Source organism: Martes martes (assembly GCF_963455335.1).
Source record: "Martes martes genome assembly, chromosome: 4".
Classification (NCBI taxonomy): Eukaryota; Metazoa; Chordata; class Mammalia; order Carnivora; family Mustelidae; genus Martes; species Martes martes.
The window spans coordinates 37,258,390-37,283,328 of NC_137891.1; the positions used below are offsets into that span (position 1 = coordinate 37,258,390).

General features: G+C 34.7%; 1 protein-coding gene across 1 annotated transcript in view; it reads right to left on the minus strand.

The window, feature by feature from the left end:
• VPS13B (vacuolar protein sorting 13 homolog B) overlaps positions 1-24,939 on the minus strand; it is a 611,735-nt gene that overhangs the window by 237,906 nt on the left and 348,890 nt on the right. The window contains exons 21-22 of the mRNA XM_080801635.1: positions 11,322-11,449; positions 2,852-3,086 (exon numbers count right to left, since the gene is read on the minus strand). Of these exons, the coding sequence (XP_080657761.1) occupies positions 2,852-3,086; positions 11,322-11,449 (363 nt within the window). The remainder of the gene's footprint in view (positions 1-2,851; positions 3,087-11,321; positions 11,450-24,939) is intronic.

A 24,939-nucleotide genomic window follows, 5' to 3' on the forward strand; every position in this document is an offset into this window, starting at 1 on the left:
TAAACTCTCCAATCAAAAGACACAGAATGGCTGAATGAATAAAAAAACAAAACCCATATATAAGTTGCCTACAAGAGACTCACTTCAAATCTAAAGACACGCACAGACTAAAAGTGAGAGGATGGAAAAGGATATTCCATGCAAATGGTAATGAAAAGAAAGCTGGGTTAGCAATACTTATGTCAGACAAAATAGACTTTAAAACATAGGAGAGCATTATATAATGATGGTAGAGTCAATCCAACAAGAGGATATAACATTTATCAACATTTACGTACCCAATATAGAAACACCTAAATACTCAAAGCAAATACTATCATAAGTAAAGGCAGAAATAGATAGCTGTATAATAATAGTAGGAGACTTTAATACTCTACTTATATCAATGAAGAGATAAGCCAGACAGAAAATTATCAAGGCAATATTGACCTTAAGGATCAGATGGACTAAAGAGATATATACAAAACATTCTATCCTAAAGCAGAAGAACCACTCCTTTTCAAGTGCACATGAAACATTCTTCAGGACAGATCACATGTTAGGCTACAAAGCAAGTCTCAATAAATTCAAGAAGACTGAAATCACATCAAGTATCTTTTCCAACCACAAAGGTATGAAACTAGAAATCAATTACAAGAAAAAATATGGATAAAGCATAAACACATGGAGACTATACAACATGCTATTAGACAACCAATGAGTCAATGAAGAAATCAAAGAGGACAGCAAAAAATAACTTAAGAAAAAATGAAAAGAGTAACATAAATTTCCAAAATCTTTGGAATGCAACAATTCTGCTTTTATATTTATCTGAAGGAAATAAAAATGCTAATTCTAAGAGATCTATATACCTCTTTGTTATTCACAGCATTATTTAAAATAGCCAAGTATATAAGCAACCTAAGTGTTCTCTGACAGATGAATGGATAAAGAAAATGTGGTATACACATACAATGGAATATTACTCAGCCATTAAAAAGGATATTGTGTCATTTGCAACATTATGGTTGGACCTAGAGGGTATTATGCTAAGTGAAGTAAGTCACACCAAGAAAGACAAATTATCGTATGATTTCACTTTTATATGGAATCTGAAAAAGAAAATAATGAACAAACAAAACAGAAGACTCAACACAGAAAACAAACTAGTGATTACCAAAAGGAGAAGAGTAGGAAGAGGGGTGAAATATGTGAAGGGGATTAGATTATATGGTAAAATAGTCATGGGGACATAATATACAGCATCATCAATAATACTGTAGTAACTTTGTATGGAGACAGATGGTAGCTAGACTTACAGTAGTAACCTCTCAATGTATAAAAACATCAAATCACTATCATACATCTGAAACTAATATTTTATGTCAAGTACATGTGAATAAAAAAATTCTTCATTTTCTGTTTAGTCCTTAAACCACCATAATCTGAACTGCATTAATAGCACTCTGAAAATACTGTGATAAGAGAAATCAATCACCTAAGATTGTCAAACCCCTTACAAATCTTTTAGTCCTTGTCTTACTGAGCACTTCTGCCATATTTAAAATGATCGAATCATTTGTCTTCCATGATAGTACTGCATCCTGGCTTTTCCTCTACCTACCTTACCTTTTAACGATTCTCTCTCTCTCTCTCTCCCTTTGCCCCCAACCCCACCCCACCACTAAAAAAAAGAAGAAAAACTTAAGGGACAGACCATTTGAATCTTACAAAAATTGTTTCACAGTTAAAACAAAAGAAAGGGGAAAGCACTCCCTGGCTCATTTTATGAGGTTAGCATATCCTTGATAGGATTTACAATAGCTGCTGTGATAATAAAGATAATAAAGAACTCCTAATAACCGAAAGTAAATATCAAAGAATGGATATATCCAATACACTAGAGAAAGAATCCTTGCATCAAGATAAACATCACACAAGAAGAGCTCTAAAGAAGTTCCTTCTAATGGTTAGAATTCTCTGATTTTATGATAATGGTATTCATATTATTAAGTACCACCATTCATTTCTGGCAGCAAAATCATTCCTACTTCTGATAAAGCTAAGAAAACTACATTTCAATGGAAAGTCCAATACAGAGAAAAGGAGAGAGAAATCAACTTCAAGTCAAAGTAAAAATACTGTGTAGACTAAATCCACTTTTCAATAATAGTATGTGTAGATCTGAATGATGTCAGCATTCATATTCTTACATCCTAATAATATGAACAAGGTGCAGAACTGTTTAGCACTGTAAAAAATTTGAACCCTGTTATTAATATATAGATTCACATTATTTACTTTGTGACTCAAAACTTTTCCAGGTTCACATATTGAGATGGATATGTCAAAGTTCAAAAGGGTATAAATTTGCAACCGAAAACTCTGCAATATCAGAAATCAAGTTTTTCTAAGGAGACTTTAACAAATGAGAAATCTAGAAATACATTATGCTTGATGTAAATAGTATATTCATTTTATTATATATTTCTTTTAATAAATCAAGTAGTTTAAATGAAGATCTACTTATCATTCTTAGTTCAGCCTAATGAAAACATCCAAAACCAACTTTCTCAATGTGTCTCTCTGCCATTTTAGTGATGATTCTGTATTGCATATGATCTTTTGTAGTCTCCATTTATACATACATGAATATGATTAAAAGGTGCGGATGTCAATAAATGGCATCACTTAGTTCATATGCTTGGTACACTTTTCTTTTTAGATCCACTTTGTAGAACACTTCAACCATTTTCATGTGGATCTTTCATTGAAAAGATAGATTTACATAAGGATTGGCATATTGAAAAAACAAAGCTAAAAATATTATTATAAAACATAATCATAGGAAGAATTTTATTTTTAAACGTACCTTCTTCGAGGATGGGTCGTGGAATGACAAATGGAATCTCCTGCAGAGGTTCCATATACTTGTGGCCAGCACTAATAATCTTTATTTGAGGCAAACAGAGGACAAGCATTCCTGGCATGCTGGTTTGTCCATGGTACCAACTTCTTACTGTTCCAGGAATGTCACCAGATACAATTGTACTTGGGGAAGGCAGGCTATCATTTGGAACAAACACACAACAAGACTGTACGTCAAGCTAGAGAGGAAGAAAAAAAGCAAAATTAAAATATTGGGAACGGACTAAATAAGAGAGTAACCATACCCTTAAATACCTAATATCTTTAAGAATAAACAGGCAAGCTAAAAAAAGAAATGGACCATACTTATGGCTTTACAAGTTATGTTTACTAAAGAACACAATAAACACTTAAAAAGATGTTGTTTCTTGCTATAAATTTGATCAAAAAAGCACAGTGACATGAGATGAAAACATATCTGCCTTTCCACAGTTCTTTCCAAGAAACATGACTGAATTAGAAAATGTGCTGGCAAAAAAAGGTGAGAAAATCCTCCTCCTTTTCCAGTTCATTAGATTTTGTTAACACCAGCTAAGACCTTAGAACCAACTAGCATTATACTGTACTCACTTAAAACATCCATCCATACACACACACACACACACACACACACACACAGAGCTATTTCTATGTGAATTTGGCTTTTTTTTTACTTTATAGACTAAAATAGACTATATACTTTAAAGAAAAAAATGTTTAAGGGTTCAGATTATATCTCTAGACAAACATTAAAATGTATCACATACTTTTTTTTATATACATGTATATCAACATTCAAGTGTGTATCACATTTTATATATAAAGATACACGGTAATGAAGAAAATTGAGAGGACTTAAAAATCAGAGCATTATTCCTTGCTACCCTCATACCTCAAATTATATTTAAATTTTGATTTCATGTGCAATTTTTATGCTTTATTATTCCCAGTGTGGTGACAGGTTGCCATGCCCTTAGAGAGTTAAAAATAGGACTAAGAAAGCCCAATTAAAAAAATTAAATTCATCATGAGTTCTTTTTTTTTTTTTAAGATTTTATTTATTTACCTGACAGAGATCACAAGCAGGCAGAGAGGCAGGCAGAGAGACAGGAGGGGAAGCAGGCTCCCCGCTGAGCAGAGAACCCGATGTGGGGCTCGATCTCAGGACCCTGTGATCATGACCTGAGCCGAAAGCAGAGGCTTTAACCCACTGAGCCACCCAGGCGCCCCCATCATGAGTTCTTAGTTCAAAAGCAACGTAAAGTCTATCAGTCTTGGTTGGTTCTCACAAAGTAATATTTTGTAACCTCGTTCACAAATTGTCCTAGCATACTTAAATTATTCTTAAGAAAATGTAAAATACCATCTGTTAATTTTCTATAAAATATTTGGCATACAAAGATATTATCTGAAGGTGTAATAAAATCTAAAATTTGTTTGATAAATGCTTGAATATTCTAGCAAATGATGAGACTGTATTTTATAAAAGATAACTAAGAATACAGTAATATGGGGCGCCTGAGTGGCTCAGTGGGTTAAAGCCTCTGCCTTCAACTCGGGTCGTGATCCCAGGGTCCTGGGATCAAGCTCCGCATGGCATCGGGGCTCTCTGCTTAGCAGGGAGCCTGGTTTCTCCTCTCTCTCTGCCTGCCTCTCTGCCTACTTGTGGTCTCTGTCTGTCAAATAAATAAATAAAATCTTAAAAAAAAAAAAAAGAATACAGTAATATACCTTCCCTTGGGGTTAATATAGTCCTTAGTGAGAGCAAATGTAACAGGTCTGGAATTCTTGATACAATAAATAATTTGCCAACCTTATAAATAAGCTAACTTACTCATCTTCATTTCAACATTTCTATGCATGAAACGCACTGATGAATTCAGTGAAGAAAAATATAAGTAAAATTTTGCAAAAATAAATACATTGGTTCATCAAGTATGACCTCATTTCTTAGTTCTAGAATTTTATCTTGCAACTTAAATGTATATATGTGAAGCAGTTCATTAAGATTACAACATTTTTTATTTTGAAATAGAAGTATACACTGTCTCAGATGCATTACATTTATCTTTTAAAATATTTAACATAATTACTGATGTTCCAATGTACAAGCTAATAAGGTAACTGAAACATATCCTCCCATATTAATTATGGTTATAGTGTCAAACTAGAAAGAGTCAGTATTTAACACTTCATGTAGATACTTAAGCCATGTTAAAAAATGTTTTCAACAATGTGAGGTAATTAGTATAATATGCCACACTATGTAGATATACATGCCTATCTGCTGAAATGAATTTAAGTTGTGCCAAGATTTCTAAAACCACAATATATTCCAAAATTCCACTAATTCAAAAATAAATTATTTCATCAAATTTAGTCTGATACACACAACTCCAAAAAATAAACTTTCTAAAATATGTGTTATGGAGAGTCCTTTAATGATAAGAACCAAAACATACACATAATCCAAATTGCTCAAACTTATTATAATATTACATCTATTATATATACTATAGCTATTCCATAAATCTTTTTACACTTTTAAAATAACTATAAAACTGTATGTCTAAAATTGTGGTTTTAATGTAAAATGTTGAGTGATTTATATAAGTGAATATAAATCTGTAGCAGTAAATTTTGCATTAATGTAAGGATCTGACAATCCAAGGGAAAGAAAATGAAGTAATCTGCCAGTAAGAAGTCCTCAAACTGGGGGTCAGATCATGTTCATGGAAACCATCTGGTTGGGACCCTCTGAGCCACACCAAACACAAATGATCTTTTAAAAAAATATCCTATTCATTAATGCATCACAGCTGCACTGAGTGTTACTTCATTTTTCCATGGCAACATCCTTTCTGTTTCAAGGATCTTATTTCAGTTTTGGTAGCAACGTGTTCTTTCGCCAATATTGAACACATTCATGTGTTAAAGTGAAGGGATTATTACAAATTCTTGAAGTAGAACCGCCTCTATTTTGATTCCTATTAGGTCAAGGGCTACATATATAAGGATGATACACAGAGAATAAACCAATAAAAGTAGAAATTATTTGGTATTCTTATTTTAATAAATGAAATGACTGTCATGCATTTTTTGGAAGTTTCAAGTTTACATTCCATTTGAAAAGATGTATGTCTTTGTGTACCCCCAACCCATCTCCCATATATAAGGTCTGGTAAACTTAGATTCTTCTACCTTGTTTGCTATGTAACTGTGATCACAACTTAGTTAAAAAGAGGAGACTAAGATAGGTTTCACTTATACATTAATCTGAACACTTTAATTAGCCTACTGTCTAACATATAGAACACATTATAAATGCTTTAAAATGTTATATCATATTTTCTGTACTTTTTTTTAATATTTTATTTATTTATTTGACAGACAGAGATCACAAGTAGGCAGAGAGGCAGGCAGAGAGAGAGGGGGAAGCAGGCTCCCTGCTGAGCAGAGAGCCTGATGTTGGGCTCGATCCCAGGACCCTGGGATCATGACCTGAGCGGAAGGCAGAGGCTTTAACCCACTGAGCCACCCAGGCGCCCCATTTTCTGTACTTTTAAATAACATTCTTATTTCCTATTCCCAAATAACATTTTCCTTCTTTAAAACTGAAACTTTAGTGATGACTGTATTTTGTAAATTTCTAAAAAATGAAATGTTCTCTGTATGAATTTTATTCTTCAGAAAACAGCTTCAAATAAAAACAAATATGAAGGAACATTTCAGGTTATATTTTCATTCACTTTTTCTTTTATTCATGCATTCTTTAATACCTCACATAAACTGAAAGTCAGTTGTACAGATAGAAAAGATATAATCCCAGCACTTAAAAAACTTGAAACAAGAGGATTTTAAAATACTAATAGCCTTACAGAGTTTTCACTAGAGCATATAAAGTCTGTAATGTCAGATACTTTGCCTTTTTGTTTACAGTCTCAGTACATAGTGCAGTGTCTAGCATGTACTAGGTACTGACTAATTATTAAATAAGTAAACACAATTATTTTTATTAGCATCAAATATTAATTAAAAAAATTGTTTAGTGCATGTTGTTCATCATTCATTCTACAGAGAAAAACCTAGTAATTAATAAAACTGACACGTCACCCAGATGGGTTCAACTCCAGCTGTGGAACCTTTGACAAGTTATTTAATCTCTCTATAACTTTAGTTTCCTTATGTGTAACGGAGGGTGGGGAGGTGTCAGCTCTTTTATAAAGATGCAGTGTGGGCGCCTGGGTGGCTCAGTGGGTTAAGCCTCTGCCTTTGGCTCAGGTCATGATCTCAGGGTCCTGGGATCGAGTCCCGCATCGGGCTCTCTGCTTGGCAGGGAGCCTGCTTCCTCCTATCTCTCTCTGCCTGCCTCTCTGCCTACTTGTGATCTCTGTCAAATAAATAAATTCTTAAAAAAAAAAAAAGATAAAGATGCAATGTATTCTCACCTGAAGGTTTGCTAAAAATAAAGTCAGTGAACATACACTGATTATCTTCTATAACAGATCTATATATTAGCTCTCATGGACTCATAAGAGATGTTCACGGTATCTTTATTTAAAAAGACTTGCACTTATGATATAACTGTTTACATATATAGAGGCCATCAAAACGTGTAGTATTCCATTTGCATGATAACAAATATATTAACTATTGACTAAATCACAGTTTTCCTATTCTTCAAATTCTTAATACACTATGAAAATATTTGGGGTGTCATCATATATAGTAGGAATCTAAATATACCCACTTTAGGGCATTAAGTTAAAAACCTCAAAAATGAACCTTAGTTGTCATTTCCAGGCTGTTAAAAATCCACATTTTCCCATAAATAGCTGCCAAGAGAAAACATGAAAAAATGCCTACATTGAAATTCCAGCCTTCTTCCTTCTAACAAACTACCCCATGCAATTGTGGTCACCTTCTCAATGCCTATAAATAAAAATATGAACCTTGTAAAATTTTAAGCATTAAATGTAAGTAATTACTCTTACAAATAAGGTGGTTAGTAGTTGATCTGTCTAGTCTCAAATGCTTACCCTTGTTTAATCATGGAGATAGGCCAGGAAGTTCACCGGATATAAGGACATCAAGTATATCATGCAATATGATTATTGCATCACTGATCATGTTCTATATGTAACTTCTTGGGAGAGAGAATTCAAGCGGTCTAGCTTAACTAGTTTATGGGACCTGAGACACATCAAAATCAAGGAATGTGGGAAGTAGTTCTCTAAACATTATTAGCAAAAGAAGGAGACCAAGAGGCTTGGTACAGAAAATAAAGACTCCACTCTATTATACAGTCCACTCAGAAAGCTTCAGAAATGACAAGAAACACCTAGAAAATGCCATGTAACAGAAACATGATCTTTAATGTGATAAAAAGGAGTTTGGCAAAAACTAGGGCAATGTTCTCTTTTATTAGTGAATTTTAGGCCAGAATATTTCTATTTTGTTAACTGCATGCCATTGCCAATCATGTGCTTCTGGAATAAAATGTAGCTTTTTGAAGTATAATAGATAAGATCTTTGCAGATCAGCTGATAGAGAAAAACTGCAAAGAACTAAGTTTATATTAATCTTTCCAAAAAAAGGCCCTCAAACCAAGTTCACATTTTAAAAAACTATACAAGACTACATAAAGTACTATAACATAATCCGTTAAGATGAAATGTGGAAGTTACTTTTCCCACTGAAAAACAAGTAAGTTAGAGTGAATACTGTTTATGTCTAAATGCAAGATATGTCTATCATAAGTAAAAGAAAACATGGGCTTAGCAAATACCCAGTTTGGCTGCAAAATAAATTTTCCAGAAATTCTGATTCCAAACACATTCACTTGCTCAAACTTCCACTAAAAGAATAATCCTTTGATGACTTCAAGTATGATGTTCTGTTTTATCTGATGACAACTCCAGCATTTTCTGTTTTATATTTTGGTTCATAAAATATCTTGGAAAATGGACACTACTATTTTAAAACTCGGAATTTTAGGGCCTAGATTTTAATCATATAATCAGAATCAAGTTTTATCTTTCAACCCTTCCAGAACACATTAACATGTGAAAATGTCTAAATAAACAGCATGTATAATACAGAGCTGGGACTAGGAATGAGGCAAGCAAGTGCCTAGGTCATATACAAAATAACCTATACAAAGATATAATCATTAGTACTCCTGTAATTACATGTTAATTTACTCAGTAAGTTTAGTCAAATGAGGAACATCAGTCTAAACTGCACCCATAAAAACGGTGAACATAGCAAATTTTATGTTAGTGTATCTTACCACAATTAAAAATTTTTAAAAGAAGAAAAAAATGAGGAACATCAGTATCTCTACTTATAACTAATCCATAATAACATATAAGATTAAGTTTTTGTTGGTGACAAAGCTATGAAGGCACTATATCATTATAAAACAAGCAAAAGAACCAAAAGAATCCCACAATGATGTTAGAATTGGAAATAATCTTAAACATCATGTAACCATTTCATATTGCAGATAAGCAAAATCAAGTCCATAGCTAAGATCCAGAATAAGTACAGGTTCCTTGGAATTCTACACACCATTCGTTGGCTTCCATGAACTGTGTGACTTTTCCATCTACATTTCTGATCTCTCTCTCACAGTCAGCTTCAAGGACACTCTCAGTGTCTACTCTAGACATGGTATTCCCTTGGCTCACTGCTCTTTCAACTTTACGTATTTTTTCAATGACTATTCTCCTAGTTTTAACCATCTATAGATGATTCCCAAAATTACATCTCTACTGTGAATCTCTTCCTTAACCTCCAAATTTGAATATCCTACGATCTAATAGAAGCCTGGCTATCTCACAGGTATTTCAAATGTATGCATAAATTAAAATTCCTATTTGCCCCTAACTCTGAAAAGCTGTTTCTTTTACCATTTAATGGCATCACTATCCACCCAAAGGCTAAAACTGGTCCCTACAACACCACTTAGACAGTCTCCTTCCTCTCATTCTCAGTAACTAGGCCATCCTGACCTTATCTTAAATATCTCAGGGATGGGGCACCTGAGTAGCTCAGTAGGTTAAGCATCTGCCTTCAGCTCGGGTCATGATCCCAGGGTCCTGGGATGGAGCCCCACATCAGGCTCCCTGCTTAGCAGGGAGCCTGCTTCTCCCTCTCCTTCTTCCTGCCCCTCTCCCTGCTTGTGCTCGCTCTCTTTCTATCAAATAAATAAATAAAATATTTTAAAAGACATCCCAGGGACCACTGACCACTGTCCAATTTGGCCTGTTGTCTAGTCTTTTCTGATTTGTATACTGAATATTTAAAATCCTTTAAATAATGTTTAAAATAAAGAAACAGTAAAATGAATTTTTAAAGAAACAGCTCAAAATTTGCGTATTTTTATAACTTTATCAAGAAGAACAAAATATGTATTTCATATGATTCTGTTAACATGTAAAATGTGCCAAGAGTTTTCATCTAAGTTATGGAAATGAGACGGCATACACAAGTGTTAAGAGTGAGGTTACTTTTTTACCAATATTAAGTGTTACCACTGCAATTTTTTTTAAAATTTATTTTCAGCATAACAGTATTGTTTTTTCACCACACCCAGTGCTCCATGCAATCTGTGCCCTCCCTAATACCCACCACCTGGTTCCCCCAACCTCCCACCCCCTGCCCCTTCAAAACCCTCAGGTTGATTTTCAGAGTCTGTAGTCTCTCATGGCTCACCTCCCCTTCCAATTTCCCTCAACTCCCTTCTCCTCTCCATCTCCCCTTGTCCTCTATATTATTTGTTATGCTCCACAAATAAGTGAAACCATATGATACTTGACTTTCTCTGTTTGACTTATTTCACTCAGCATAATCTCTTCCAGTCCTGTCCATGTTGCTACAAAAGTTGGGTATTCGTCCTTTCTGATGGAGGCATAATACTCCATAGTGTATATGGACCACATCTTCATTATCCATTCGTCCGTTGAAGGGCATCTTGGTTCTTTCCACAGTTTGGCGACCGTGGCCATTGCTGCTATAAACATTGGGGTACAGATGGCCCTTCTTTTCACTACATCTGTATCTTTGGGGTAAATACCCAGTAGTGCCATAGCAGGGTCATAGGGAAGCTCTATTTTTAATTTCCTGAGGAATCTCCACACTGTTCTCCAAAGTGGCTGCACCAACTTGCATTCCCACCAACAGTGTAAGAGGGTTCCCCTCTCTCCACATCCTCTCCAACACACGTTGTTTCCTGTCTTGCTAATTTTGGCCATTCTAACTGGTGTAAGGTGGTATCTCGATGTGGTTTTGATTTGAATCTCCCTGATGGCTAGTGATGATGAACATTTTTTCATGTGTCTGGTGGCCATTTGTTACCAATATTTAAGGTACTGAAAATTATAAAGAATTACAGAAATTAAAACCATGGTTATTTCTAAGTTTTCTTTTACCTGTAGTGTGAGACTCTTTACTGCATTCCACACTACTCCAATAAATTCTTTCATTCTTTCTTCAGGACTTCGACAGCCTTCAGAGAGATTCAGCATGGTTTTCACAGGAATTGACAATGGTCGAGATTCTAAGTAGAAGAACAGTTAACATACATGTACTTTAGTGTTTCACAAAAAAATACAGAAAATATTTCCATGACTATTTCTTTCCTTGCTTAATACTTCCAAATGAGATTATAAAATATTATATTAGATCATTTTATATTATAGAGTTACTGATTTTTGCAACTATTCAAAAATAAGCAAAACTGATCTGTTAAAAGCCAGGGGCACGTTGGGTTACTCTTGTCAGGAATTGGTGACTGGGAGGTGACACTGGAACAATGTTATAATCTCATATTCTATTTACTGAATACATGCATATTTCCACTTAACAAAAATTCATTAAGTTGTAACCTAACAATCTGCCCATTTCTCAGTATTAAGATAATACTGCAATAAAAGCTTTACTTGAAAAAAGGTAAAGGAAATTCAACAACAAAACATTTGATTCATCTAAAATGGGTAAAAAACAAGTCTTCCTACATATGAATTCTCCTGAACAAAAGCTTATCCATAGACTCTCTCGAGTTTAAAAACTGAGTTTGAAAGTAACCAAGAGAAGTAAGTGATTACATAAAAGGCCGATTTGTAGATTAAGAAAACATGATAATCCACTCCATATAGCATGTTATCAAAAATTTTATCTAAATTATAAGAACCAGAGAATCTCAATAACTGTAATGTAAAATTTCAGAAATTACTCTTAATTTAATAATAATTTATAATAATATGTATTATTTCCAAACAGATCCATATATATTTTATACAATATATGTTAATCTAAATACATAATTTGTATGCACCACTTTGGGTACTTTTATTTTTTTAAAGATTTTATTTATTTATTTGACAGAGAGAGAGATCACAAGTAGGCAGAGGCAGGGGGGAAGGTAGGGGAAGCAGGCTTCCCACTGAGCAGGGAGCCTGATGTGGGACTCGATCCCAGGACCCTGAGATCATGACCCGAGCTGAAGGCAGAGGCTTAACCCACTGAGCCACCCAGGCACCCCTAGGTACTTTTTAAATAGCATAAAATAAATCATATCTTGCTCTTTAAGAATCTGATTAAGTCTGATGGTCCTAAAATTCTCTCCAAAGTAAATGCTACCATATCACTACTACATCAACTACAGTTGCGGTATCTCAATTCATTCTCCATCTCCTCAACTTGGCTTATTTGCATTTGTATTAGATTAATAATACCTTAAGGGCATGGAGCATAAACCTTTTTCCTCATACTTATAAACCAAGTCTACCATATTATGCATGTTAGAAATTCAAAGAATGTTTATTTAAAAAGAGTCTGGGAGAGATCCATGGAGATATTTGGGAGCAGAGCATTCTAGGCAGATAAAACAGTAATACAAAATTCCTCAGTTAGGGGCCCTGGGTGGCTCGGTTAAAGCCTCTGCCTTCAGCTCAGGTCATGATACCAGGGTCCTGGGATGGAGGCCCGCACTGGGCTCTCTGCTCAGCAGGGAGCCTGCTTCCTCCTCTCTCTCTGCTTGCCTCTCTGCCTACTTGTGATCTCTGTCTGTCAAATAAATAAATAAAATCTTAAAAAAAAAAAAAAGTCCTCAGTTATATGTGTACTTGGGAGGGGCAGAGGGAGAAACAGACTCCCTGCTAAGTGTGGAACCTGACTTGGGGCTTGATCCTAAGACCCTGAGATACTGAGCTGAAGGCAGTCACTTAACCAAATGTGGCACCCAGGTACTCTGCTGTGTACTTAGGATTTTCAAGAAACAGTATAGAGGCAATGAGGACCACAGCAAAGTAAAGAGTGACAGAAGTAGGGAATGAAGTCAGAGCTATAAATAAGGACCAATCATATAGCGCTTATATAGGCCATGGGAAGAAGTTTGGTTTTTGCCTTGAAAAAGCTAGGATATGAAAGTGGATCCTAAATACAGTCATAAAATTACTGGACATATTTTAAAAGAATTTTTCTCTGGGTACTCTGCAGAAAAATAGACTACAAGCATTAAAACAGGAAGGCAATATATGAGAGATGGTGGCTACGGTAAAGGTAGTTAACAGTGATGGAATTCTGTATCCATGTAAAAGCTATAACCAACTGGACTTACTGATGCACTACAAATACATTAAGAGAGAATGGTGAAGAAAGGATGACTCCAAGGTTTTAGGCTGCAGCAGATCAAAGAATGGAGCTGTAAGAGAAAGAGAATCCAGAGGGGAAAAAAATAAACCCTTAGTTTTTAAACCTGTCAAGTCTTTGTCAAGAGTGAATGCATACAAACAACTTCTAAAGAATGGTCAGTATCCGCGCTATTATTTGAAATAGTTTTTAAAAAGTGGGGAGGCGGGTAAGAAGGGAAGGGAAATGGAGAGGGAAAATGCTAAGCAATTTATCTGACCATTGGAAAAAATCATTAAATTAATTTTTGAATACCCATAATGAAGATTATGCTCATTCATTTTTTTAAGGGATTTTTATTTATTTATTTGACAGAGAGAGAGCATAAGCAGGGGGAGTGACAGGCAGAGGGAGAGTGAAAAGCAGACTTCCCGCTGAGCAGGGATCCCTCTGTGGGGCTCAATCCCAGGACCCTGAGATCATAACCTGAGCCAAAGACAGATGCTTCACCTCTTGAGCCACCCAGGCACCCATAATTCATTCATTTAAAATGAGAAACAGTAACAGGTATGACAGAAAGTGTATTTTTGATAACTTGTGAAATGAGAAAAATACATATGTGTAGTACAATCCAAATATATTTTTAAAACAATGTGTGAGTTTGGGTGTGATCTGTCTACCCCATGTACAAAAAGAGTTATAGAAGAGTTTTTAAAAAGCAAACCCATAGTAGAGGTTACCTCTGAGGGGAGTAAAACAGAATTGATGAGGGGTAAGAGGAAAGGGACATTTAACACTATATTCCATATATCTCAGAATTAATTAAATGTTTTACAACAATGAATTACCTACTATAATTTTCTTAATAAAACACACATTAATTTGCTTTCTTCTCCCGTAGACTTCCTCACTTTCTTTTGTACATTAGTAGTTGTGGGAACAAAATGGTTACCTAAACCTATGGTAGAATTCTGCCAAATAAAATAACTGTCTTAAATATAGACCAACCACACAAAACCTGCACATGGAAATTTACAGGATCTTTATTCACAATTGCCAAACTTTGGAAGCAACTAAGATGTCCTTCAGTAGGTAAATCAATAAACTGTGGTACATACAAAAAATGGAATATTATCTTTCACTTAAAAGAGATGAGTTACCAAAGCCATAAAAACACATGGAAGAAATTTAAATGCATCTTACCACGTGAAAGAAGCCAGTCTGAAAAGGCTACAAACTAATTCAAAGTATATGACTTTCTGGAAAAGACGAAACTATGGAAATGGTAAAAAGATCACTGGTTACTAGGAGGTAAGGAGGAGAGAGCAAGGAACAGGTAGAGCACAGTAAAGATTGCAGCACAGTAAAACTACTCTGTAAGGTACTACAATGGTGGATACAGGTTCAATATAAATTTGGCCAAACCCACAGAATGAACACCACCATCAGTGAGTTGTAAACTATGGACTTTGGATGATAATGACATAAGTTCATCAATGATAACAATGTAACATTTTGGTAGAGAGTATTGATAATGGGGGGAGTCTGCATGTGTAGGGGCAGGGGATACATTGGAAATCTCTGTACCTTCTCCTCAATTTCACTGAGCACTTAAAACTGCTTTAAAAAATAAACTCTAGGGGCACTTGGGATAAGCATCCTACTCTTGATTTCAGCTCAGGTCATGATCTCACAGTTGTGAAATCAAGCCCCGTGTTGGGCTCTGTGCTGAGAGCATGGAACCTGCTTGAGATTCTCTCTCTCCTCTCCTTTTGCCCCTCCCAGGTTCTGCTCTCTTAAAAAAAAAATAAAAATAAATTCTATAAAAATACATTTTTAGATGCAGTCAAAATTTTAAAACTCTTTGAACAATGAACACCAAAGATTTTCAAAGAAATTTCTATGGTCAAATTTTGAAAATCTAATACAGAATATTAGTTACTTATAAACACCATTATTACAAATTCTGGTTATTAGAGATATGAAATCACATTATTTTGGATACACTAATTTTTAATACATATTTTCTAAAAGATATGAGGAAGACAATTTAAAAAAAGGACAATTTTTTGTAGTAATGTATATTTTACAGGTAGGATATGAAAATTATTGTAAATTCTGCCAATCTCATCTATATTTTATTTAATCAAAACCTCTAACAGCTGCTACATGCCAAGTCTTTGCCTTAAAAACTTAACAAATACTACTTGGTTTAAGTCTCATAACAACCCCATGAGGAACACACCATTATTTAGACTCTTATTCTCACCGTATTTGGGTAAGAAAATTGACCATACAGAGAGTAAGTAACTTAGTAAGTCACCCAGCTGGTAAGTGGCAAAACAGGGATATAAATCTAGGAAGTCTGACTCCAAAGTCCATCTTTTTAACAATTGTGCTATGGCAGGTCTTCTGCTTTTTGAATCTTGTGCTGTAACTTCGAATTCTACCAAATACATAGTAAACGTATCATATTTTTACTCAAGATTATGGTACCACCAATTGTTCAGAAATCATCAGATTTGTTCAGTCTTCCTGGAGCTATAAAAAAACCTACATTTAGCATCGTAGTCTGATACCTATTATACTTCCTGTTTGCAACAATAATAAATAATGTACTGTTAATAATAATAAATAAGGTACTTTTGAGACTGAATATTTACTGATTAAAATAATAATCTGTTCTTGGGTAGGTACTGTCCAACTTGGTGCAATATCAATCCTTCATGTATGTGCCATGGAAAATGCAATGCACTGGGCTTTTGGGAAGATGGTGGAGTAAGAGGGCTCTAAGTTCACCTCAAACCATGGATATAGTATATAAAATTCACATAAGAGCAAATAAACCAGAAAACAATCCAAAGACTGTCAGTAAAAACTCTACAACTCAAAAGAGATAAGAGGCCACATCCAAGAAGATTTGAAATGAGCAGATACACAGTCAGGAGCTAAAGGGATCTTCAGGTCTGTCCACAGGAGGGAGGGACTCCATAGGCATAGAAAGGGGAAAGAAACAGACCCTCACATAGGGAGCCCACATAGGGAAGACAAATCCCTGTATTATTTGGCTTTGAAAACCAGAGAGCCAAATTTTGTGAGTTCTTAGAACCAGTGGGACTTAAAACCTGCAACTTTAAAAATCAGCCAGGCTGGGCTCTGGGAGATCCCAGCAGGTGAGAGACTCTGCCCCCTTCCTTAAAGAGATAGCCCACAGAGTTAAGCATAGAAACAGCAATTTCAAAAGCACCTGGGACATAAAGTGGTTCAGCTACAAAAGCAGGATGTAAGCAATGCATATAAGAGACACCCTTGAAGTTTCAGGTTCTATGAGCAGGGTACACTGCATTGCAGGGCACTACAAGACCTATTCATCATAAAGCCATTACATTAAAGAGCAAGAGACAGAGCTGACTTTCCTAACACACAGAAATAGACACAGTTATACAAAAATGAGAAGACAAAGGAGTATGTCCCAAATGAAAGAACATGACAAAATCACAGCAAGACACCAAAGCAAAATGGAGATAAGTAATATGCCTGATAGAGAATTTAAAGTAATTATCATATAAAGACACTCATGGGACTTGAGAAAAGAGTGGAGGACATCAGTGAGACCCTTAACACAGAGATAAAAAAAAAAATCACAGATGAAGAACAAAATAAATGAAACTGAAAATACATTAGATGTAATAAATAGTAAGCTAGAGGAAGCAGAAGAACCTGGTGGATAGAGTAATGGAAACTGGTCAAGCTGACCAGGTGAGAGAAAAAAATTAAACAAAATGAGAACAGACTTTGGGAATGAAATGACACCATCAAGCAAATAACACCTGCATTACAGAAATCTCTAAAGGAGAAGACAGAGAAAAGAGGGCAGAAAATGTCTTTGAAAAAATAATAGCTAAAAACTTCCCAAATTTGGGGAAGGAAATAGAAATCCAGATCAAGGATGCATAGAGTGCTTTAAACAAAGTTAACACAAGAAGGTCGACACCAAGGCATATAGTAATTCACATGGCAAATGCCAGTGGTAAAGAGATAATTTTAAAAGCAACAAAAGAAACAAAAACAGTTACATACATGGGAAATACCATACAGCTATCAACTGATTTTTCTTCAGAAACTCCAGGTCAGAAGAGAATGGCAGGATATAATCAAAGCACTGAAATGAAAAAAATCTGCAGCCAAGAATACTCTATATGGCAAGGCTATCTCTCAAAACAGAAGGAGAAACAGAGTTGCTAAGACAAACAAAAGTTAAAAGAATTCTTCACCACTAAATCAGTCCTACCAGAAACATTAACGGAGACTTTCTGGATGGAAAAGAAAGACATAAGTAAGATTAAGAAAAGAAGGAAGCACAAAAGCACCAAAAATAAATATACCTGTAAAGATGAGTCAAGGGACTCACAAAATAAAAAAAATTCAGAGTAGGACACCAAATACCTAGAACGTGTTGTGGAAAGATCACAGAGACATATGAAAGATCACAGGACACCAAATACCTAGAACGTGTTGTGGAAAGATCACAGAGACATATGAAAGATCACAGGACACCAAATACCTAGAACGTGTTGTGGAAAGAAGTAAAGACTGGGCTCAAACTTAAGCAACTATCAACTTACTGTGGACTGCATACGCAGAAGATCTTATGTACAAACCTACTGGTAACTGCAAATAAAAAACCAGTAATATATAAGGAAAAAATAAACAGAAAGAAACCCATGTATACTACTAAAGAAATCCAAATAACCATGAGAGAAGAGAGCAAGGGAAGAAAGGAACAGACAAGAGCTACAAAAACAAATACTTAAGAAAGTAACAAAATGACAATACATATCTACCAATAATTACTTTGAATATAAATGGACTAACCACTCTAATCAAAACATTGTGTGATGTAACAGACTAAAAAAAAACAAAGTGCATCTACATGCCATGTACAGACTCATTTCAGACCTAAAGACACATACAGAGTGAAAGTGAAGGGAATGAAAAGCATTTATCATGTAAATGAATATGAAAAGAAAGCCAGAGTAGTAATACTTACAGAGGACAAAACATACTTTAAATAAAGGCTGTAACGATAGACAAAGACACTATATAATCATAAATACAACATATCAACAAGAAGATATAACAATTTTAAATATTTATGCACTCAACATGGAAGCATCCAAATACATAAAGCAGTTCACAACAAACATAAAGGAAATAATCAATAGTCAATACTGTAGTATTGATACTACATTAATAGTGGGGGACTTTTGGGGCGCCTGGGTGGCTCAGTGGGTTAAAGCCTCTGCCTTCGGCTCAGGTCATGATCCCAGGGTCCTGGGATCGAGCCCCGCATCGGGCTCTCTGCTCAGCAGGGAGCCTGCTTCCTCCTCTCTCTCTCTGCCTGCCTGTCTGCCTACTTGTGATCTCTGTCTGTCAAATAAATAAATAAAATATTAAAAAAGAAAATAGTGGGGGACTTTTAACACCCCACTTACGTTAATGGCTAGATCATCCAAACAGAAAACCAACAAGAAAAAAGTGGCTCTGAATGACACTGAATCGATGGATTTTAACAGATATATTCACAACATTCCATTCTAAAATAGAAGAATACATCTCTTTTCATGTGCACGTGGAATATTCTCCAGAAAAGATTACATATGAGGCCAGAAGACCAATCTCAACAAATTCAAAATGACTGAAATATTACCGTGTGTTTTTCTGTTCACAATGCTATAAAACTAGAAATCCAGCATAAGAAAAAAATCTGCACACCAATACATGCTACTAAACCATGAATGGGTCAAACAAGAAATCAAAGATCAAATTAAAAAAAAAACAACCATGAAGACAAATGAAAATGAAAATCCAGTATCTTTGAGAGGAAGCAAAAGCAGTTCTAAGAGGGAATTTTATAGCAATACAAGCCTACCTCAAGAAACAAGAAAAATCTCAAATAAACAGCCTTAAAAAAAAAAAAAGGAAAAACAAAACTCAACACAAGTAGAAGGAATGAAATAATAAAGATGAGAACAGGAAATAAGTGAAATGGAAACGAAAAAAACAACAGATCAATGAAACCAGAACCTATTTCTTTGAAAAGATCAAAACTGATAAGCCTTTAGCCAGACTTAAAAGAGCAAGACAGAGAGAGGACTCAAATAAACAAAATTAGAAATGAAAGAGGAAAAATAAAAACCATCACCACAGAAACACAAAGGACCGTAAGAGAGTATTGTGGAAAGTTATATGCCAACAAATTGGTCAATCTAGGAGAAATGGATCAATTCCTAGAAATACATAACTTCTCAAAACTGAATCAGGAAGAAACAAAATATGAATAGACAAATAACCAGCAATGAAATTGAATCAGTAATCAAAAAACTCCCCCCAAACAAAAGCCCAAAACCAGATGACTTTAGAGATGAATTCTACCAAACATTTAAAACCTATTCTTCCCAAACTATTTCTCAAACCAGAAAAGAAAAGAAGAAAGAAAACTTCCAAATTCATTTGATGCTACCATTATCCTGACATCAAAACCAGATAAAGATGCTACAAAAAAGAGAGAGAGAGAGAGAGAACTACAGGTCAAAATCTCTGATGAAGATAGATGCAAAATTTTCAACAAAATACTAGCAAGACTGAACCCAACTATACATTAAAAAAATCATCCATCATGATTGAGTGGGATTTATTCCTGGGTTGCGAGGGTGGTGCAATATTCACAAGTCGATAAACATGATATATCACATCAATAAGAGAAAAAATAAAACCATATGATTATTCCAATACAATGAAGAAAAAGCATTTGACCAAGTACAACATCCACTCATGATAAAAACCCTAAACAAGTAGGCTTAAAAGGAACATACCTCAACACAATAAAGGCCATATATGAGAAACTACAGCTAAAATCATCCTCAATGGTGGAAAAACCGAGAGCATTTTCTCAAAGGAGAAAAACTAAAGTCAAAAATAAGACAAAGATGTCCACTTTTACCACATTTATTCTATATAGTACTGGAAGTCCTAGTCACAGCAATTACACAACATAAAGGATAAAAGGGATCCAAATTGGAAAGGAAGAAATAAAATTCTCACCAAAATATTACTAGAACTGATAAATGAATCCAGTAAAGTTACAGGATACAATATTAATGTGCAAAAATCTGCTGCATTCCTATATACTAATAATGAAGCAGCAGAAAGAAAAATTTTAAAAAATCCCATTTACAATTGCACCAAAAATAACAGATTACTTAGGAATAAACATAACCAAGGAGGTGAAAGATCTGTACTCTGAAAACCACAGAACACTGAAAAAAGAAATTGAAGAGGACACAAAGGAATGGGAAGACACTGCAGGCTTATGGATTGGGAGAATAAACATTATTAAAATGTACATACCATCCAAAGCAATCTACAGATTTAATGTAATCCCTATCAAAATATCAACAGATCGGACTAGAACAAATAATCCTAAAATCTGTATAGAACCACAGAAGACCCTGAATAACCAGAGCTATCTTGAAAAAGAAAACTAAAGCTGGAGGTATTACATTTCCAGACTTCAAGTTATATTACAAAGCTGTAGTAATCAAAATAGTATAGGATTGGCACAAAAACAGACATACAGAACAGAGCAAAAAATTCATGAATTAAAAAAAAAAAGAAAAAAATACAGGAATAAACACACAATTATATGGTCAATTACCCTTTGACAAAGCAGGAAAGAATATCTGAAGGGAAAAAGACAGTCTCTTTAACAAGTGATATTGGGAAAACTGGACAGCAATATGCAAAAGAAAGAACCTGGACCACTTTCTTGCAACATACACAAAAATAAATTCTAAATAGATTAAAGATCTAAATTTGAAACCTGAAACCACAAAAATCCTACAAGAGGCACAGGCAGCAATTTCTCTGACGTGGGCCATAACAACATTTTTCTATATATGTGTGCTGAGGCAAGGGAAACAAAAGCAAAAATATACTACTGGGACCACTATAAAAAGCTTCTGCAGAGGGGAAGAAGCAATCAACAAAACCAAAAGGCACACTACTGAATGGGAGAAGATATCTGCAAAAGGGCTAGTATCCAAAATATATAAAGAAGGAAATTATACAACTCAACATCCAAAGAAACAAATAATCCAATTAAAATGTGCAGAAGAAATGAACAGACATTTCTCCAAAGAAGACGTCCAGATGGCCAACAGACACATGAAAAGATGTTCAATATCATTCATTATCAGGGAAATGCAAATCAAAATTACAATATCACCTCACATCTGTCAGAATGGCAAAGATCAAAAACAAAGGAAACAAGTGTTAGCAACGATACGGAGAAAAAGGAACTCTTGTGCACCGTTGATGGGAATGTAAACTAGTACAGATACTACAGAACACAGTATGGAGTTTCCTCAGAAAATTAAAAATGGAATTGCTCTATAATCTGGTAATCACACTACTGGGTATTTACCCAAAGAATATAAAAAAACTAATTCAAAAGGATATATGCACTCCTGTGTTTACTGAAGCAACATTTACAATAGCCAAATTATGGAAGTAGCCCAAGTGTCAATCAATAAATGAATGGATAAAGAAGATACGGTGTACACACACGCGCGTGCGCACACACTGGATTATTATTCAGCGTAAGAATGAAATTTGCTGTTTGCAATGACATGGATGGAGCTAAAGAGTATAATGCTAAGCAAAGTAATTCAGTCAGAGATACACGAATCATATGATTTCACTCACATGTGGAATTTAACAAACAAAACACACAAGCAAAGGAGGGAAAAAAAAAGAGAAAGAGACAAACCAAAAAACAGATCCTTAACTTTAGAAAACACAGATGGTTACCAGAGGGGAGGTGGGTAAGGGCATGTGTGAAATAAGTGAACGGGATTTAAGAGTACACTTATCTGATAAGCAGTGAATAATACATAGAATTGCTGAGTCACTATATTGTACACCTGAAATTAATAAAACATTGTATGTTAACCATACTGGAATTTCAATTAAAAAAAAAACTAAAAGAAAGGTACTGCACTTGGACGCAACTTGAGTGCTTCAGTAGTCCCACTTGCCATAATAATGAAGGAAAGCAATTTAATCTAAATGTCAGAAATTAATACTACTACCATCTAATGTCAACAATATAATATTCACTTTAAATGTGGTAATGTGTATAAAAATATTTCATTAAAGTACTCTAAGTATAGGAAGATGATGGTGAAAAAATATTGACTGTAAAGTGTAGAAAAGAACTGAAAAGTTATCAGATCCGTAACCCAAGTACCCTCTCTTTTATCACAATCAACCTATTGTTTTAGTTCTACCTTAAATACCACTTCCTCTGAAAAAAAGTCAGTGATTTCCCCAAATTAGATTTGGTCCTTCCTCTATCATCTCACAGAATTCTGACATAATTCTGTATAACATATTTAATTCTTGATGGTATTGTATTAAACATCTGAATATGTGTCTCTCCAAAACGAGCAGTATAGTAACATGGTATAGTAATAAATGGTAGTAGTTAATGCTTGAACTTTGAAGATATTCTGAGTTCTGCCCCACTAACCACCATACTCTTCCAATAGGAAACAATCTTAAGTTCATATTAATGTAGACCAATTAGATAAAATTGGCTGAAAAATCATTAAGCTAAAAGTCCCAAGCCAAATAATTAAATGATCATATACTTTTGCTTCAACGTATCAATGATTTACATCAGAATATTCCTCTTCCTTCTTACCGTTGTACTAGAACCTGGTAACAATTACTCAAAGTAAGTCTGTAAAAACCCCTGTTCCTATTTTGAGGGTTTGAGTAATAATGCCAATGATTAAATGGCAACTTTAAGTATTCTATAGTATACATAAACCAGCAGCACCAAATATTGCATTTGGGACCAAATAGCTTATGCTATTGAGTTCAAGACTCTCACAATAAAAAAGTTACTTCATGATTTTAAAGAGTCAAAAAATATTTTCCAGCTACTACAATGAAATTCATTTCTCATAGTAAGTGCTTCTCACAATTTAGCCTTGTTTGGGGTTTTTATCATCTGCTGTGAAATGCCTTAAAGAGGTGCTATCACAAAAGTGGGTCAGGTTTAGTAATTAATCAAAAAAGGAGAATGACTTCTAATAAGAGAGTCAACAATAAAAAATTCTTATAGCATTGTTTCTTTAACCTTAAGACATCTGACCATCAATTTATATATTTATGCACTCTATTCATCATAATGCTGATAACTAAGACAGTATTCATTTCACTGAAAGGGCAATCCATGGTTCTTTTATTTCATGTAGCAGCCTGAAATAGCATAGTGGCTTACTCAGTAAATACTGGGCAATTCACTCAATTGATAAAATTTTAATTGTAGTTGACATACAGTATTAGTTTCAGATGTATAACGTAGTGATAGTATAACATAGTGATTCACCAATTATATACATTACAGTATCTTTTTTGAAAGAGAAAAAGTCCTATGTGTACTTTATTAAAATCTTTCCTTAGTGGCATATTATTTGACATTTTTGTAAAAAAAAAAAATGCAACTTTGGGGGCACCTGGGTGGCTCAGTCCGTTAAGCATCTGACACAGTTTTGGCTTGGGTCATGATCTCAGGATCCTGAGATCATTCCCCACGTTGGGCTCTGTGCTCAATGTGGAATCTGTTTGTCCCTCTCCCTCTGCTCCTCCCACTCCCACCCCTTCTATCTGGAATAAATAAATAAAACCTTAAAAGAAATACAACTTTGTGTGAGGCATATGGTTTTGATTTATAGCTTCATGTTTATTTAAAATTTCAAATAATCACCAAGAAGCCAATCTTTATTTCTCCTTTATGTTCTAAAGGAAATCAAGTTGTTCACACATGTACTCATAGCCATGACATTATTATGCCAAGGGGTAACTGCCTTAAACAGAGTTGAATTACCTGAAAGGAAATTTAAGCTAAAAACAAAAAACCTCCTGAGAATAAGCCTTGCAAACTCAGCCTGTAGGTCATCCTGGACAGGCAGCATACTTTAAAGAATCTTAAACAAAAAGAGAAGATGACTACCAAAAAGAATCCATAAGGAAAATCAAGGCTTCCTGAAAGATAGAGGGGAGAGTTGTAAGCTCAGAAAGGGAGAGAAATACTTCAGTAGCACTTGAAGCCGGACTAAGGATTGGTTCATTACAAGCTTGGAAAGCTAAAGACCAAATGGAGATACTAGGCTATCTAGAGTGGCATACTTTTTAGGTTTCTACACAGAATCTGAAAGAGAAAGAAGGGTAAATGCCCCAGAAGAGAAACAATAGTGACCTACAACAACACATTGCATTATCTTGTTCACAAAGACATCATAAAAGTCAAGGATGAATTCTGTTGGTTTTTCATAGAAAATACATGTG